Source organism: Odontesthes bonariensis, chromosome 1 (genome assembly GCF_027942865.1).
Source record: "Odontesthes bonariensis isolate fOdoBon6 chromosome 1, fOdoBon6.hap1, whole genome shotgun sequence".
NCBI lineage: Eukaryota > Metazoa > Chordata > Actinopteri > Atheriniformes > Atherinopsidae > Odontesthes > Odontesthes bonariensis.
This window is the reverse complement of record NC_134506.1, coordinates 24,289,659-24,304,506: the sequence shown is the minus strand read 5'-3', so window position 1 is coordinate 24,304,506 and position 14,848 is coordinate 24,289,659. Positions and strand designations below refer to the sequence as shown.

Below are 14,848 nucleotides of genomic sequence, written 5' to 3'. Positions count from 1 at the left end.
GAAGTGATTTAATCCACAATAAAATATCTTTAACTCATTGGCTGCCATTGACGTCAATTTAAAAACAACCGTTCACTGCCAAAGACGTCTATAGACGTCAATTGCGTTTTTTAACGGAGCGGGCTGGGGAACAATCTAGCGGAGTTTGTCACTAAATCTTAGGCTTGTAAACACTAAACAGAGAATATACTGGCAAAATTACCCGCAAGGTGGCAGCAGTGCCACTTTTTTTCTTTGGACAAAAAGCTTGTTTTCTCCATTTTTTGAGTAGCCCCTGACTGCAGACCGCAGATCGGGGCGGAGATCAACGTTGAGGGGGCAGAACGTTGAGGGGGCGGAGCTCAACGTTGAGGGGGCGGAGCTCAATGACTCCTTTGCGGGTGCCATCTGGTGGCGGTGCTCAACATAGAACAACACATTGAACCGCAGAAGAAGACTGTGTGGAGAAGAAGTAGATTCGTTTTTTAATGTGCTATTTTGCAATATTTGTGACAGACAAGGAAGAAAGTAAACATTTTTTCATTTTAAAATATGCTATTCTCTCTGTGACGATACACTGTGTTCTTAGTTATTAGCTTAGTTATTATCTTACACCACGGAGACGACTGAGAAACTCAGCGCTAACTTTCAACAGCATGTGGTGACTTCCGGTTTTCAAAAATAAACGAGAACTGTCAATTTTTTATTTAAAAAAAGAAAGAGAGATGTGTGTCTCATAAAACAAGTTATAGTACTATGCCCCTACACTCGTTTTTTTTTAAATAAATAACACCGAAGCTTCGAAGCATGCTTCAAACTCGCTGGAGAAATTGTCTAAAAAAAAAAATAAACCGTTTGAGCCCTTCTACTGTGCAAAAACTACTTTTCTTGAATAAAAACACGTGAAGTAACACAAGCACTCTCTTTATTACACCAAGCGCACTCCCAAAGAAAATATGAATGACAAACCAAAAATTTTCACATTGTTTTTAAATTATTGTGTTATTATATACAGAAGAGATGTATCATATTTGCTTTATTTGGTGCAACAATCGCTACTGCCAGTAGATGTAACCCAAGGGAATTGAATGAAGCTTCGGGTAGTGAACCACTTTATGACACAATGGTTCAAAATGATTCAATTTCCATCACCAGCTGCATGTTTTCGTCCCAAACAGGCAACAGTATGACAGTCTTGACTCAGATAATCAGCTGATCTCAGTCTGCAGATAGTTGATTGGTCAAACGGTGTGCTTATATATATATATATATATATATATATATATATATATATATATATATATATATATATATATATATATAAAATTATCTATCTAATATACATAATTGTTTCATATGTATAATTATATATCTAATATATATTATTATAATTGTTTTATATATAGTTATAATTGATTCCTTATTTTTTTAACTCAGTGCTGCTTGCTGTTTGTGAATGTGCTGCATGGTCTCCGCCACCAGATGGCACCCGCAAAGGAGTCATTGAGCTCCGCCCCCTCAATGTTTAGCTCCGCCCCCTCAACGTTCCGCCCCCTCAACGTTGATCTCCGCCCCGATCTGCGGTCTGCAGTCAGGGGTACTTGCATTTTTTTGGTCAAAAACAGCTGTTTTTGGTGAAACCAACCTATGTAGGTCTATTACTAAAGGACTGAAAATGGTAGAAACAAACTTTTTTTCCTGATGAAAGAAGAGAGTCTACTCTTTCGTTTGGTCATTTCGGTGTGTACATAGTCATAAGACACACTTTTCTGTGGGTCTTGGAAAATCAGTCAAAATACTGTAAAACACTTGGCAGTATGGGTCTCTCTGCACTGAAAATGGCTGGCAGCCAATTTAATAAACTTTAAAATATTTATAATATGCGTACTGGCGTTATTTTACCTGCCTTTCTGTTTTATTTATGTTTAAGTTGTGTAGAGTGCGTATTCACCAATTTAATATTTTCTGCCGATGCTGTCACCGTGAGTGTGATGTGCATGGCGGCATCGATACACCCCCTATATAGGCTAGTAATCTTTCAAAGAGTGCCTGGCGAGCACTAGTACGTAATAAGTAGTACGTAAAGGCTCTGGCATGGTTGCCGCGTCTGCTCGCGCGAGCGGTGTTGATGACGTCACGAGTTCGTGCCCGCCATAGGACCCTATATAGTGGCGCAAGTCGTTGCGCGCCAGTAGTTGCAATTTTCTCCGTCACAGAGGTGGCGCTGCTACGTGAAGGTTACCGCTATTCTACAACCACGAAAGTGGAGAAGAAAACAATGCCGCTGTCAAGAGCAAGAATACTGTAATTAATGATACTGCTGCAGTTTTCGGATCATTTTAATTTTTTAATTCAGTTAAAAGAGGTGAAGGTTTGAAGCCCCCGGCATCAACAGAGTCTCTGCCCTCTTCTTTGCCTTCAGGTATCTGTCCCGTAGCTTCTTCCACACATTCTTACAGAACTCTCCCTCTTTCCCCAAAGTTCTGCCCATCTCTGTGCACCAGTTTTGGGAGTTTACATGCTCCCTGTGCTGTTTCACTGCAGTTTCGTACAGCTGCCTGTACAAACGCACCTCCTCACTGAGCCTGGTCTCACATCGGTCCATCCGGTTCGTTGTGCTCGGCGCCGCCAAGTTACAAAAATCGACTGGTGCACGACAACGCGCTGCGCCGTCTTTTCAAGGGAAGCGCCATGCCTGAAACGTCATTTTGACGTCACGGTCCGCCACCGCCGTGACAGACGCGGCAACCATGCTACCGCCTTAAGCGTAGTACGCTTCCTCGAGGAGCGAGGGTCTACACGTGACATGTGCTCCCCAGACAGGTTGGGTAGTGCTAGGGTGGTGATATTTGATCCACCTCTGTCACCATTGGAGAAACCCCTCCTCGAGGTAGCGGGGTGACTGTTGACCACCATGTCTTGCTACGGTTCATCGTTGAGCGAGGGAATACCCTACGTGACATGTGCTCCCCAGGCAGCTAGGGTTGAGCTCTGTCGCCAGACCCCTCTTCGATGGACCGTGGTAATTGGTGACAACCTCATCGCTTGAGGGTAACTCCTCATCCGATGGGGAAGGCGGAGGTCAGCAGCTGCACAAAATATTTTCAAAAACAAAATGCCGCATCTGGCGCTCTTGCCTTCGCATGACACTTTAGCTCGCGGACCTCTGCTATCTGCTCTGCAATGCATCGATCACCCGCAAGCAACACTTATTTAATATCACCAGTCTTATTATCCTTTGGAAACACTTCACTTAGCCTGTCATTTCAGCCATTTAAAAGGCTCATTCAACGCCAAAGGCTCCTCCGTGTTTACATCAACAACGGCCCAGCTTCACGAACATCACCCCAGTGGAGCTAAGCAGCAGCCATTATTACACTTGTTTGAAAAATTATAGTATTTCGGTTACGAAGTCACAAAGTCCTCATATATGAAGGAGGTGAGTGGATGCAGAACACATCTGTCAGCCAACTGCCGTTGTGTCAAGTCAGACACTGACACAAAATTCGTGTAGAACATATAAACACTTTTCTTTGACACCTTTTTTTCACTTCATACTTGGATTTAAACAACAACATCAGCTGGCTAGAGTCACGAAACAATCATAGTAGTAAGCTCTAAAACGCGTGTTTAAATAATGCGCCTTTCACCGTATGGACGCCATTTTGTCGGTTGCCCTGGTTACGTGTAAACAAACACGTTCCAACGAAACGTCTTCGCTTTCCGGTTGGCTTTAGAAAATGACTCCCCTTGGTTAGGATAAGTTATGAAATAAACATTAAAACCAGGTCGTCTGCGTGTGTGTCGCAGTTAACGCAGACATGCCCCCGCCCCTTACGCAGACACTCTGGTGCACCTCCCCAAAATTGTAACTTTTTTTTTTTTAAGAACTTTATTTAGACAATATTAGTATACAACAAACCAACAGATTGAAGTATACAACACAATACAACAACCATGCAAACAAACAACCAGGGGTGATAATTAAATAAGAACATGCAAAGACGTACATATTGAAATTGTCCTTAGAGCCTTTTCATTTGTAGAGTCTGTTATTGATTTGATATATATTTCCATATCTTTAATGAAAACAGAAAAACATGGTGTTTTATTAGCAAATTTACATTTATGAATATAAAATTTAGCAAAGAGGATTAGCAGGTTTATTATAAAGAAACATTTAGCATCCTTTTTATGAAATCTATAGAAACAAAATAAAACATTTTCCCAGCATAAGGAAACTTTTTTTTAAATATGGTCATTAATAAACCTGCTAAACTCTGACCAGAACCTACATGTGAAAGAGCAGAGCCAAAAGAGATGTATTAAAGTTTCTGGAAGATCCTCACAGAAGCTGCAATTAGTATTTATGTCTCTTTTAAATTTGATCATATAGTGTTTAGCAGGGTAAATTTTATGGAGAATTTTAAATGACACTTCCTTCACCTTGTTTACAATTAAATATTTATGGGGGATCATCCAAACTGTTTTCCAGTGGATATCTGGGATATAACGGCTCCAGTAAATTTCTACCGACGAACGAGAAATAATAGATTCTTGGAACAACCTGCGTATTCTTTTATTGCTCTTCCTAATCTCCTGTGAAAAACAGATTTTCCCCACAGATGACTCGACTGGATCAGGGATACTGGGTGGAACAGATAGAGTATAATTAGTGTTTTTAAACAGCATTAAAGTGCCCGAAGGTAAAGCATCAACCACCATGGAGAACTCCTGGAAATTAATTGGAAATTTGCATATTGAGCAAAATTCGTTGTAACTGAGAATTTTACCTTCCTTATTAACCAGCTGAGCCACCAGTAGGATCCCATTTTGAACCCAGGTTTCAAGATAGAGTGACCTGTTTATAAATAAAATATCTCTGTTGTTCCAGATGAGGTATTTGTGAGGTGAGAAGTTATGTTTATAAATGAGCGTCCACACTAAGAGCACCTGCTTATGGAAAGATGAGAGTTTTACAGGAAGTTTCTCAACATTGTAATTACAATTTAAAATTAAGTTAAAGCCACCAAAGCGCGAGAAAACGTGACCTGGTATGAGGTTCCAGATAGAGGTTGGATTTTTAAGGAAGTGTTTAGCCCATTTAATTTTGAATGTGTTATTTAAGGTAGAGAAATCGAGAAAGTTAAGACCACCTGATTCATAATTATTCATGACAACAGTTTTTTTGATATAGTGTGTACGATTTTTCCATATAAAATTAAGAAGCATACGATCAATATCTTTACAGATTTTGTTGTCTAAATGTAAGGGGAGAGCAGCATATGTCAGTCGGGATAATCCTTCAGCTTTGGAAAGCAACACTCTTCCTTTTAGAGATAAGTCCCTCTGAAGCCACTGGTTTAGCTTCTTTCTGGTTTTCTCTATAATTGGTGTAAAATTAGAGGAGCTTCTTCCCCAAAATTGTAACTCACCGCAGACAGTGCCGCAGACATCGCCGCAGGGAGGAGAGAAAGGAGGCCTCTGATTGGTCAACTCTACATCCGCTCTACACTATGCGTATTTCTGGTTTGCTAACCGGCTAATGGTGACGCTAACCGTGACGATACTTTCGCCTCTCTGCCAGCTCCAGTAGTAGCAATATTTATTCTATTTCTAGATCGATCAGCTGCATGTCAATCAAAGTGCGCATTCGTCCAGTTGCCATTGTTGTTGAATGACCTCCGTAACCGGAAGAGAAACACGCCACCCACCACACCCACAATCCTAGCTTGTGCGTGATTGTCCCTCTTGCGTTGTGGCGTGGGATTAACATAGGCAGACAGCGCTTCAAAAGTAGGCACAAAAATAACTGCGTCGTGTCTGCGACACACTGCTGCGAGAGTATACACGGCCCCTAGAAAACAAGCGCGGTTAAGGCTCCATAAAAAAAAAGTGGAATAAATTGAAACATGGACGCCATGTTTTCCCTTCGCATGCAGTTACTCTTAACAACCACTAGAGGCCTATTTACATTTTTTTCCAACCAAAGTTGCTGTATCTGCGTCTATCACGATCATATATATATATATATATATATATATATATATATATATATATATATATATATATATATATATATATATATATATAAAAAAAGAAAAGAAAAAAAAAAGAAATATGCGCATTAGTCCGCAAATATGTCCAAATGTTTCAGGCACGCATGCCAATCAGGCTGAATTGATTTGAGAATCATCCCCGGTCAGCTGGGGGGCATTCAGAGAATTTTGTCCCGGGCCCAGCCAAACCTGTCAGCGGCCCTGATCACGATCACCCCATAGATACATTATGTAGAGAAGCAAAGTGTCTCCAAATCGATGCTTGTTTATATAGATCCAGTCATAATAACTATGATTTGTGTGGATAAATGCGAGGACAGAAAGGTGAGCTTGAGCAGCCTGCTACAACACTTTTGTACCCTTTTCTTTAATTTTAAATGACTAACCTTGATAATAAAGCAATATTTTACGTAGTATTATACCTATATGATATGACGAGGATGACTGAACACCAAAACAGGCCTGTGTAAGAGTTGTGTAAAGTGTTACAGCATTAACATATTACGTGGCAGGCACAGAAACGTTTAGAAACGCCTGTTCATTGTTATTGTGGCATCTGACAGAGACGGAGAACAAATATTAACCTGTTAACCACTGCTGTTAATTCAATATAATCCATAATTACATGTTATGCTGGTTAAATGAAAGGTCAGAGTCTGCCAGGAGTAGCTTATGTCCTTAGGGCTCAAGTTTGGTTGGGTTAGAACGTAAATGTAGAGGAGTGCATTTAGCTCAAGTATCTGATTTTCACATTAAGAGGCTATTATTAAGGTTTCCACACAACCACAGTTATCTGGAACCTTTAATTACCAAATAGAGTCATAGATATTTTGAGACAGAGTTTCTGCGTAAGTTAAAATACTCAAAGTTCTCAACAATTAAAGCTGAAATCAGTGGCTCAGTCATTAGTTTGTTAGTAAACAGAAAGGTACTTTCAGCAAAGGCATTAAAATGTAGGGCTTCAGGCCATTGAAAGCATTCCTCACTGTTTTCTGATTTTAAAAACGAATAAATAGACTGTTTATGTAAAGTGCTTTTCTGTTCTTGTTGACCAACCATTCACACAAACACTTCTTACAACGTTAAAGCGCTTTTTTTCCCTCCGACCCGCAGTCACTCACTGATGAGCGTGTTGGAGGCAATGAGGGGTTCAGCGTCTTGCCCAAGGACACTTCAGCATGTGGTCTCATGAATCTGGTAGTTGAACCACAAACCCACCAACTGGCAGACAACTGCTCTTCCTCCTGAGCTGCAACAATGTACACACAGTATTTATGAATATATCATCTACTATGATATTTAAGGTTATTTGTTTGTACATTTTATGCATCTATTTCCTTTTATTGTTTTTTCAAGCATATGTTGAGTTGTGTTCGGGAGAGTAATGATTTATGTTTCTATGTCTGTTTTTAGGCTGCACTCTGAATTTTGTTGCCTTTTATCCACTTTGACAATAAAGTTCTTTCAGCTGTTATATCTTCCCGACATTACCCGGAACACAGGGCTTTGTTTTGCTGTGTTATGAGCACAGCTTCTTTAGTCAGAGACCAAAGAGTTTATTCCTACACTGGGGTGAGATTTGAAGGAGTTTTAAATGCTAATCCTCTAGAAAATCATCAAGAGTTTGAAGTACAGTCCTCGTGTTTAGTTGCTTTGCTCTGCACTTTAAGGCGTCAATACTGATCAGCAGCGGGATGTGTCAAACATAGTTTCCCTGGTTTATTCAGACACTTATTTTGAATAAATGTAAAGACATGAAATCACAAACCTGTGTTACGTGACCTCTGTGTTCTCTGCGGTGCCACTACCGTGACCAGAATGTTGTTTTTTGTTGAATGAAAGTAGCACACTTTAAACTAGTTTATATAAAACACATCTTTACAGTGGTCTGCTGTATGGAATGACTTTAAAAAGTTTAAAAAGGACTAAAATGAATTAGCGAATGAACTAAAACTGGACTCTTTGTGATCAAGTTTAAACCAAAAGAAACTAAATGAGAAAACAGCACAAAAAGACACAGTCAGCATCAGGTATTTTTTTATTTTATTATTTAAACTGAGAATCAAACTTTTTCGTCATTAAGCAGCGTCTAAAATCTCCTAACTAAACATTTAAAAAAAAAAAACTTAAAAAAAACCCAAAACATTTAATTTCATGACAAAAATATAACAAAACAATGACAGAAAATATTAGATAACATAATAATTACAAAAAGGTACATTCAATTTAAAAACCGAGGGCGAGCAGCTGCGGGTCCCCCTGAGTGTGACTGTAAATGACCCGCAAGCGCTCCACCGCTCAGAAGGGAGAACAAAGAGCCGGTCGGTTCCTCTGCAGACCGGACTCTCTGAGTTTTATCCCTTTAAATTCACATCCTCGGACAGGAACATAATTCCAACACAATTATTGAGATGAAAGGAGGCAGAGCAGCATCCGGGGTCCCTTGCTTGACCTCAGTGTTACAGACGTTCACAACCCCAGTCTGTCTCCTCTGCACCGACCACAAGAATATAACATAAAACAAAGACCTGAGGTAGCACTTGTGCACCTGCGCGAACTATAAAGACCCAGCTCAGAAGCTGGAATGACTCCACGAGTTAGTTCTCAGAACAACGTCCTTATTTGGTTAGGCAGGAAGTCGGCATCTTCACTGCACAACACCTTCGGAAGTGTCACGAGTCCGTGTGATAAACGAGATGTTTTCAGGTTCCAGGACTGGGCCTTTAAAGCTTCACTAATACAGGATATATGAAGACACTGAAGTTACAAAAGATACGTTTGTCTGCGATGAATAACACAAACCCACCACATAAAAAACATTTTATCTTGAAAGACAACTGATTCAACAAGAGCACAACTTGATTTTTGTGGGAATTGATGATTGCTTCCATCCTGCTGCTCATCGTCGTGGTAAAATGAGCATGAAAACACAGAAAGTTACATTTCACACAAAGAGAGGATGCCTTTAAACGGATCTCGTGCCAACATGCAACGGTGACATTAAAAAGAGGGAAAAAAAAAATCTTTGGTTCGTACTGTTTGCCTTTTAAAAGAAAGTTAAACTGATTGTGTCACTTCTCGTTTCCCATGATTGAATCCTCCGCAGAGTCCTCTGATTAACAAGCACAGAAGCGTGCAGAGATTTGTGCACTCGCTGACATTTCACTATAAAATAATTCAAATCTGCAATAACTTTTCACCCGTGAAAATATAGACATTAAATCTGAATAACATCATCGCACACTTAAACATTTGGGTCATATTCTCTCAAATACAATCTTTTAAACCATTCTGTAAATTATTTTCCACTCATTCGCCAAGAGAAAAGTCAGCGGGCGCACATCCACACACACACACAACTGCACTGCTGCAACACAGATCACTAATCAATATAATAGACTGTGTTTATCTCTTATAATATTCACCTACAATGTACAGACATCTGCTCGCAACATTTTTACGAGGAACTCTGCGACAGGATAATTTGGTCAGTGTGCATAACATTGATTATTAACGGTCACTCCTTCGGGAGCCTGCTGGCACTTTCTCAGAGTTTGAACCCACGAGCCCTCGGCACTTTTTCTCGTGAGTCAAGGCCACTAATGTGCAAGGCTTCGTTCGAGGAGCAGCGCCTCAACTGATCTCCAAGGCCGCAGTTTTTTTTTTTGGTCTGATGCGTGTCGATTAACTTTCACTCCTCAGCAACCTTCTGCCAGAGATTAGTTGAGAGGCTAAAACAAACTCAATCAGCAAACGACTCTTTGGGTAATAGCTTCTTCACGGTCACCGCTGCACATTGGCCTGTGATACAAAACTACGTGGCAGACAAGTGCTAATTTTTTATCTCAACTACAGCAACGAAGAAAAAAAAAAAAAGCTTTACTACAAAGTAACTACAAAGCGTACTCCTCTGAAGTACATTCTTCTAGGAAAAATAGATATTTTAGAGGTAAAACATTTTACGGTGTTCATTCTTCACTTGAATCTCTGATTAAACACTTCCATTACAATCATTCTTCATGTGTCGCATCCTCACATGGAGTCGCTCCCTCAGACGGGTTAGGCTTTGGTTTCCCCATCTGAGGGACGCTGTCGACATTTAAGGCCAATTATAAAGCTTTTCTATTCCGACATGCCTCTGCAAGCACTTCTGGTGTGAATCTTAAATCAAATGAAATAAAGAGGTCAACAAACACGGGAGTTTGTTGGAAAAAAAACAGACATCAAAAGGGAATTTCCTTCTGTGGGGAAAGCAGCACTAACTTGAGCTGCGGGCACAAAATGTCAGAGATACATTCATAAGATTCATTCATGTCTATCGGGCAGTTACACACGACAACAGTTTAGTACTGAGAAGATACCCTGTCAGTTCACCATGCAACACTACATGACTTTTCAAATGTACTAAACCTTGTTCCCTGAGTTTAGGAAAACAATAAGACAATAAAAGCAACTCTTAAACGAGGTAGTATAAAAACAGGAATAGCAAGGGCAGCCGCACACTGACAAGACAAAACACAAGCTGACATTCATTATTTTCTTTCATATCATTACTCAATAATGGACTAAATGAACAAAAATATTATTAATACTGGCTCAGTACCTCAGCAACACCTGAGGAGATAAATAACAAAGTGTTTGTGTGTGTTTACATCCTTCATTCCACACCACAGGTGGAGCGAGAGGAGGAAGCTGCAGCGCCCTTACCATCCACCAAACGACAACACAAGAGAAAAAACAACACAAACGGGATCACGATCAGAAAAAAAGGGTCATCAGGAAGTATAACGTGTAATGTAGCTGAAGCAGCCCATCACGTAACATAAGTATAAGTAGTTATTAAATATACAGTGGAAAGTTCACCCTGAGGCAAACAGAGGTAGATAATCAGCAGAGAGGACTCACACGTCCCCTCCGCTCCAGTGATAAAACTCTCATAAATAAAGCCAGAAATGTCACATTTTTTGGGACATTTTTGACAATCTTCTCTAAACATTCATGGTGGGTGAGATTTTTTTTTTTTTTCAAAAATATACACAACAAAATGAAAAGAAAGGAAAAAAAAGACATTCATTGAAATAAAAAAAAGAAAAAGAAAGAAGTGAAAGAAATCAAACGACACTCTCGTTGCTTACTGTCCCGCCTCTGTTGGCTCTCTGTTCAAAATGTGGCTGAGCAAAAGATAACAACAAAACCAAAAATGTCTCTGCTTCTTTAAACCGCTCTCTCACGCATACAAAACTGTCACACTGACATTCAGGCCTGCAGTGAAAAGAACTGAAGCAGGTTTTTTATGGGGATGAATTTTAGTTCAAAATGTCCTTAAGGTGGACTGATACCTGAGAGGATTTCCATCAGTCTCGTGTGTCAGTCTAACATGAAGCTTGGAGAGTAAACAGCTCAGCACAAAAGGTAACTTAATCTACCCATCACCTCTAAAGTTCACTATCTAACATGTTATGTCTTTTTTTTTTTATTTCATACAAAAAGTCACATGTTCCCCAGGAAGTCACTTTATAAACCCTGTGATCAAACAAACGGCTTTTTGCACATGAAATATGACATGTTAGTGAGCTTTAGTGGAGCAGGAAAGTGGATTATGTAACCTTTGGATTGTCTTTGTGCTAAGCTAACTTGCTGCACTCGGAGTCAGATCAGTCTTCTTACCCGTTTTATTCGACGCCATATACTGCATGAGTCCTGCTAAACTGTTTTTCTCCTTTAGCACAATAAAAATGATTTGCCAGTAACACTGCCTCCACACACACACACACACACACTCACAGACGTGCCTACACACTAAGTGCAGACTGAGACCTGCTCTGAGCTTCCTGACGACTGCAGCCACCATCGACGCACTCTTTCCCCGTAAGGTCGGTCAGACTCTTTGCCGACAGCTTGTTCAGTTCTCCAGCAGGATCGCCGCAGTCCAAGTCTCCACTGTCCTCTGCTCTCAGAGACGATGGGCGACTGTTGGGACCAGAGGATAAGTTTGTCATCTCTGTCTCATCGTGAGAATAGCGACCCGAGTCACCGGTTTCGTGACTGCCCTCGCTGTTGGACGATCCCTCCATGTCGCCGGGGCGCCCTAGCAGAGACTGCAGGGTGGTGGGCTGGTTTGGAGAAATGGAAAGTTCTTCCTCGAAGGTCAACACTGTGGTGCCTGCCTGGTAGGAGACGACGCCATAGCTCTTATTCTACAGCACAGAGAAAGTTTGTGAGTCTCACGGCTCATTTTTGAACTTTGTGTCCTGAGCTAACCGGTACAAGGAGATAATATTCCACCTTCACATTAGCTCATTAAAAAAAAAAAAACATGAAGCTTCTTAAATTACTTTAGGACAAATTACTAAGCATTCAAACCTCCAAAAGACACCAAAAAACAGACCACTAAGCTGTGTTTAGGCTGAGTTTACAGAAAGCTCTGGTTAAAGTTAGAGCCATGGCATATGGCATGCATTGTGCCTGAGGTTCAGTGCATTATAGTCCTTTGTCATTTCAAAACCGTCCATATTAATTTCCCTTCCAACCCACAAACTGCTAATTATGAACTAATGAGCAGAGCTCATCATTCTCAAACTTACTTGAGCTTCTTTGCCGTCTTTTGTCACGTCACTGCTGAACAGAGACCATTTCTTTTTCTTCTGAGAGCAGAGCTGCACAGGGCCAAGAGAATTAATGATGAGATTTGTTCCCCCCTATGAGAAAAAAAACATTTATTAATGACTGAAACGTTTTACTGTAGTGAGGATGATTGAAATAGATACAATTGTCTTGCTATTCACATATTATAAGTGGGTCTCATCAGGGTTTGCTCATTTAGTTGAAACTACAGATAACAGAGCTATTATTCCAAAGTTTTCCCAGGATTTTGATAAGTTTGCTTTACCTTGGCATCGATGAAATGGCTTCGGCTAACCATCGGCATGGTTACTTCTGCATTCTCTGCTTGTCCCTCAATTCCCAGATGTCCTGCATCTGCAGCAGATGTGCTCGGCTGCTCTCGGTAAGTTTTAACAGCTGAAAGTTTACTGCAGGGGGAAAAAAAACACCAAACAGGACAGTCAAGGACATGAGAATAATGGAGGACAGTAATCACTGTTATCACTGCACTTAGAGACACTAAGTACCTCTTTTTGCCTCTGCAGACGATGATGAAAGCGCAGATGATGATACAGATGAGAGCGATGCAGACCCCCACACCTATACCGGTCACTGACTTTTGGTCCAGGTGGTAGAAGCTGTCAGAAAAGCCTGTGAAGGATCGCAGCTACACTGTCAGACAGACCTGCCCATCATAAGCCATGTGTCTCTGTTAACGTGACGTTTCTGCCACTGACCTGTGGAGTGTGTGGGGCCACGAGACAGCCGGATATCATTACCAGTGGAGAGATCTGCTCTGACCGTCAGCTCCACTGTGGGAGAAAATGGCCCATCGCCCATGTTGTTGGATGCAGAAACTTTCACCAAGTACACCTGACCCGGCTTCAGGTTCTCCAGCAGCGCCATGGTAATACTCCCTGTGGCGAGATTTAACTCTTAGTGAATAAAAGGATTTTGTCTTTTTAACCTTATCTGCTGAGGGTTTAACAACCCGACTGCAGCCCGCCCTCGTGCAACAAACTTAAGACCAACTGACTATTATTGTCAGAATATATTAACGATGTGTGAACTTTTATTCAATATTTTGGTCAAATATCAAACAAGTGGGGGAGACTAAGATATGGTTAATGGTTTCAAAATGCTGTCAACATGTCAGGGATCTACAAACATATTATGTAATTAAATATGTACAAATCAAATAAGTCAAAAAGTCCCCTTGTTAGAATTATCTGTATATTTTTAGAGAACAATCTTTCTTTAAATTAAACATGTAGCTGGAGCAGGCAGCTCCTTTGCTTAGTCTTGCATCAAAACTGGAAACATGGAAAACAGCGGGCCTAACTCTGTCCAAAGGAACCATAATATCAATCACCAAGAGCTTGTTAATGCTTGCATGAAGGTATCTGTCTGCATCAGCCCCTATAGAGTGAAGGATTTGGGGTATTTTCTTCAATGCAAACAGAGAGATGTGCAGTCCTACAAAAGCAACATAGCAAGGAGTGGACATTAAAAATAATAAAACAAATGCCAAAAAATAATCATAAATAGGCAAATTTCCCTAAATGAATTGTTTTAAACCCTGAAGCGGACTAGTGCAGAACAGGACTTTGTGATGCACTGAAAGATGAACAATAAAAACTATCCTCATGAGAAGGGACATCTGAGGGGAAGCACTGGGGGTCAGAGCTATTCACATTCTCTCAACGACCCAGTCTCCACCCTACCAGCGTCCAGCAGAGACTGCAGGGGGGGTGGATGCTCAGCCTGAGGTAAGAGGGGGCTGGGTGGGACGGGGAGATTTATGAATGGCTTCACTTTTGACCTCTTTGCCACTGGCAGAGGGGGAGCTATATGTCTTTCTTTGGGTCATCTGTTCTTAAAAACACCTCTCTGCTGCCTCATGCACCAGGCATCATATCTTTTTTTTTTTTTTTTTTAAAGTCTGTTATTCTGCTTTACATTTCTGGATATCGTACGTTTTATACATTCTGATATGAAGATCTGAATGTACTTTAACTCTCCTCCTTACCTTCTTTTTGCAGCACTTGCCATTTCCCAGCGAGCCAGTCGCTCCTGGAGGCATACAGGATTGTGTAGTGGGTCACAGCTACGCTGGATTCATCTGGGAGCTTCCATGAAACCAGTGCTGTGTCTTCCTCAATCAGAGCCACTTTGATGTTGGACGGAGGTTGTGTGGGAGCTGTGAG

General features: G+C 40.8%; 1 protein-coding gene across 1 annotated transcript in view; it reads right to left on the bottom strand.

The window, feature by feature from the left end:
- Window positions 1–8,128: 8,128 nt before the first annotated feature.
- The window catches only part of prtga (protogenin homolog a (Gallus gallus)), a 28,853-nt gene continuing 22,133 nt past the window's right edge, over window positions 8,129–14,848 (bottom strand). Inside the window, exons 14-19 of the mRNA XM_075461412.1 lie at window positions 14,671–14,841; window positions 13,379–13,558; window positions 13,169–13,292; window positions 12,928–13,069; window positions 12,623–12,736; window positions 8,129–12,235 (exon numbers count right to left, since the gene is read on the bottom strand). Of these exons, the coding sequence (XP_075317527.1) occupies window positions 11,831–12,235; window positions 12,623–12,736; window positions 12,928–13,069; window positions 13,169–13,292; window positions 13,379–13,558; window positions 14,671–14,841 (1,136 nt within the window). The 3' untranslated portion in view covers window positions 8,129–11,830. The remainder of the gene's footprint in view (window positions 12,236–12,622; window positions 12,737–12,927; window positions 13,070–13,168; window positions 13,293–13,378; window positions 13,559–14,670; window positions 14,842–14,848) is intronic.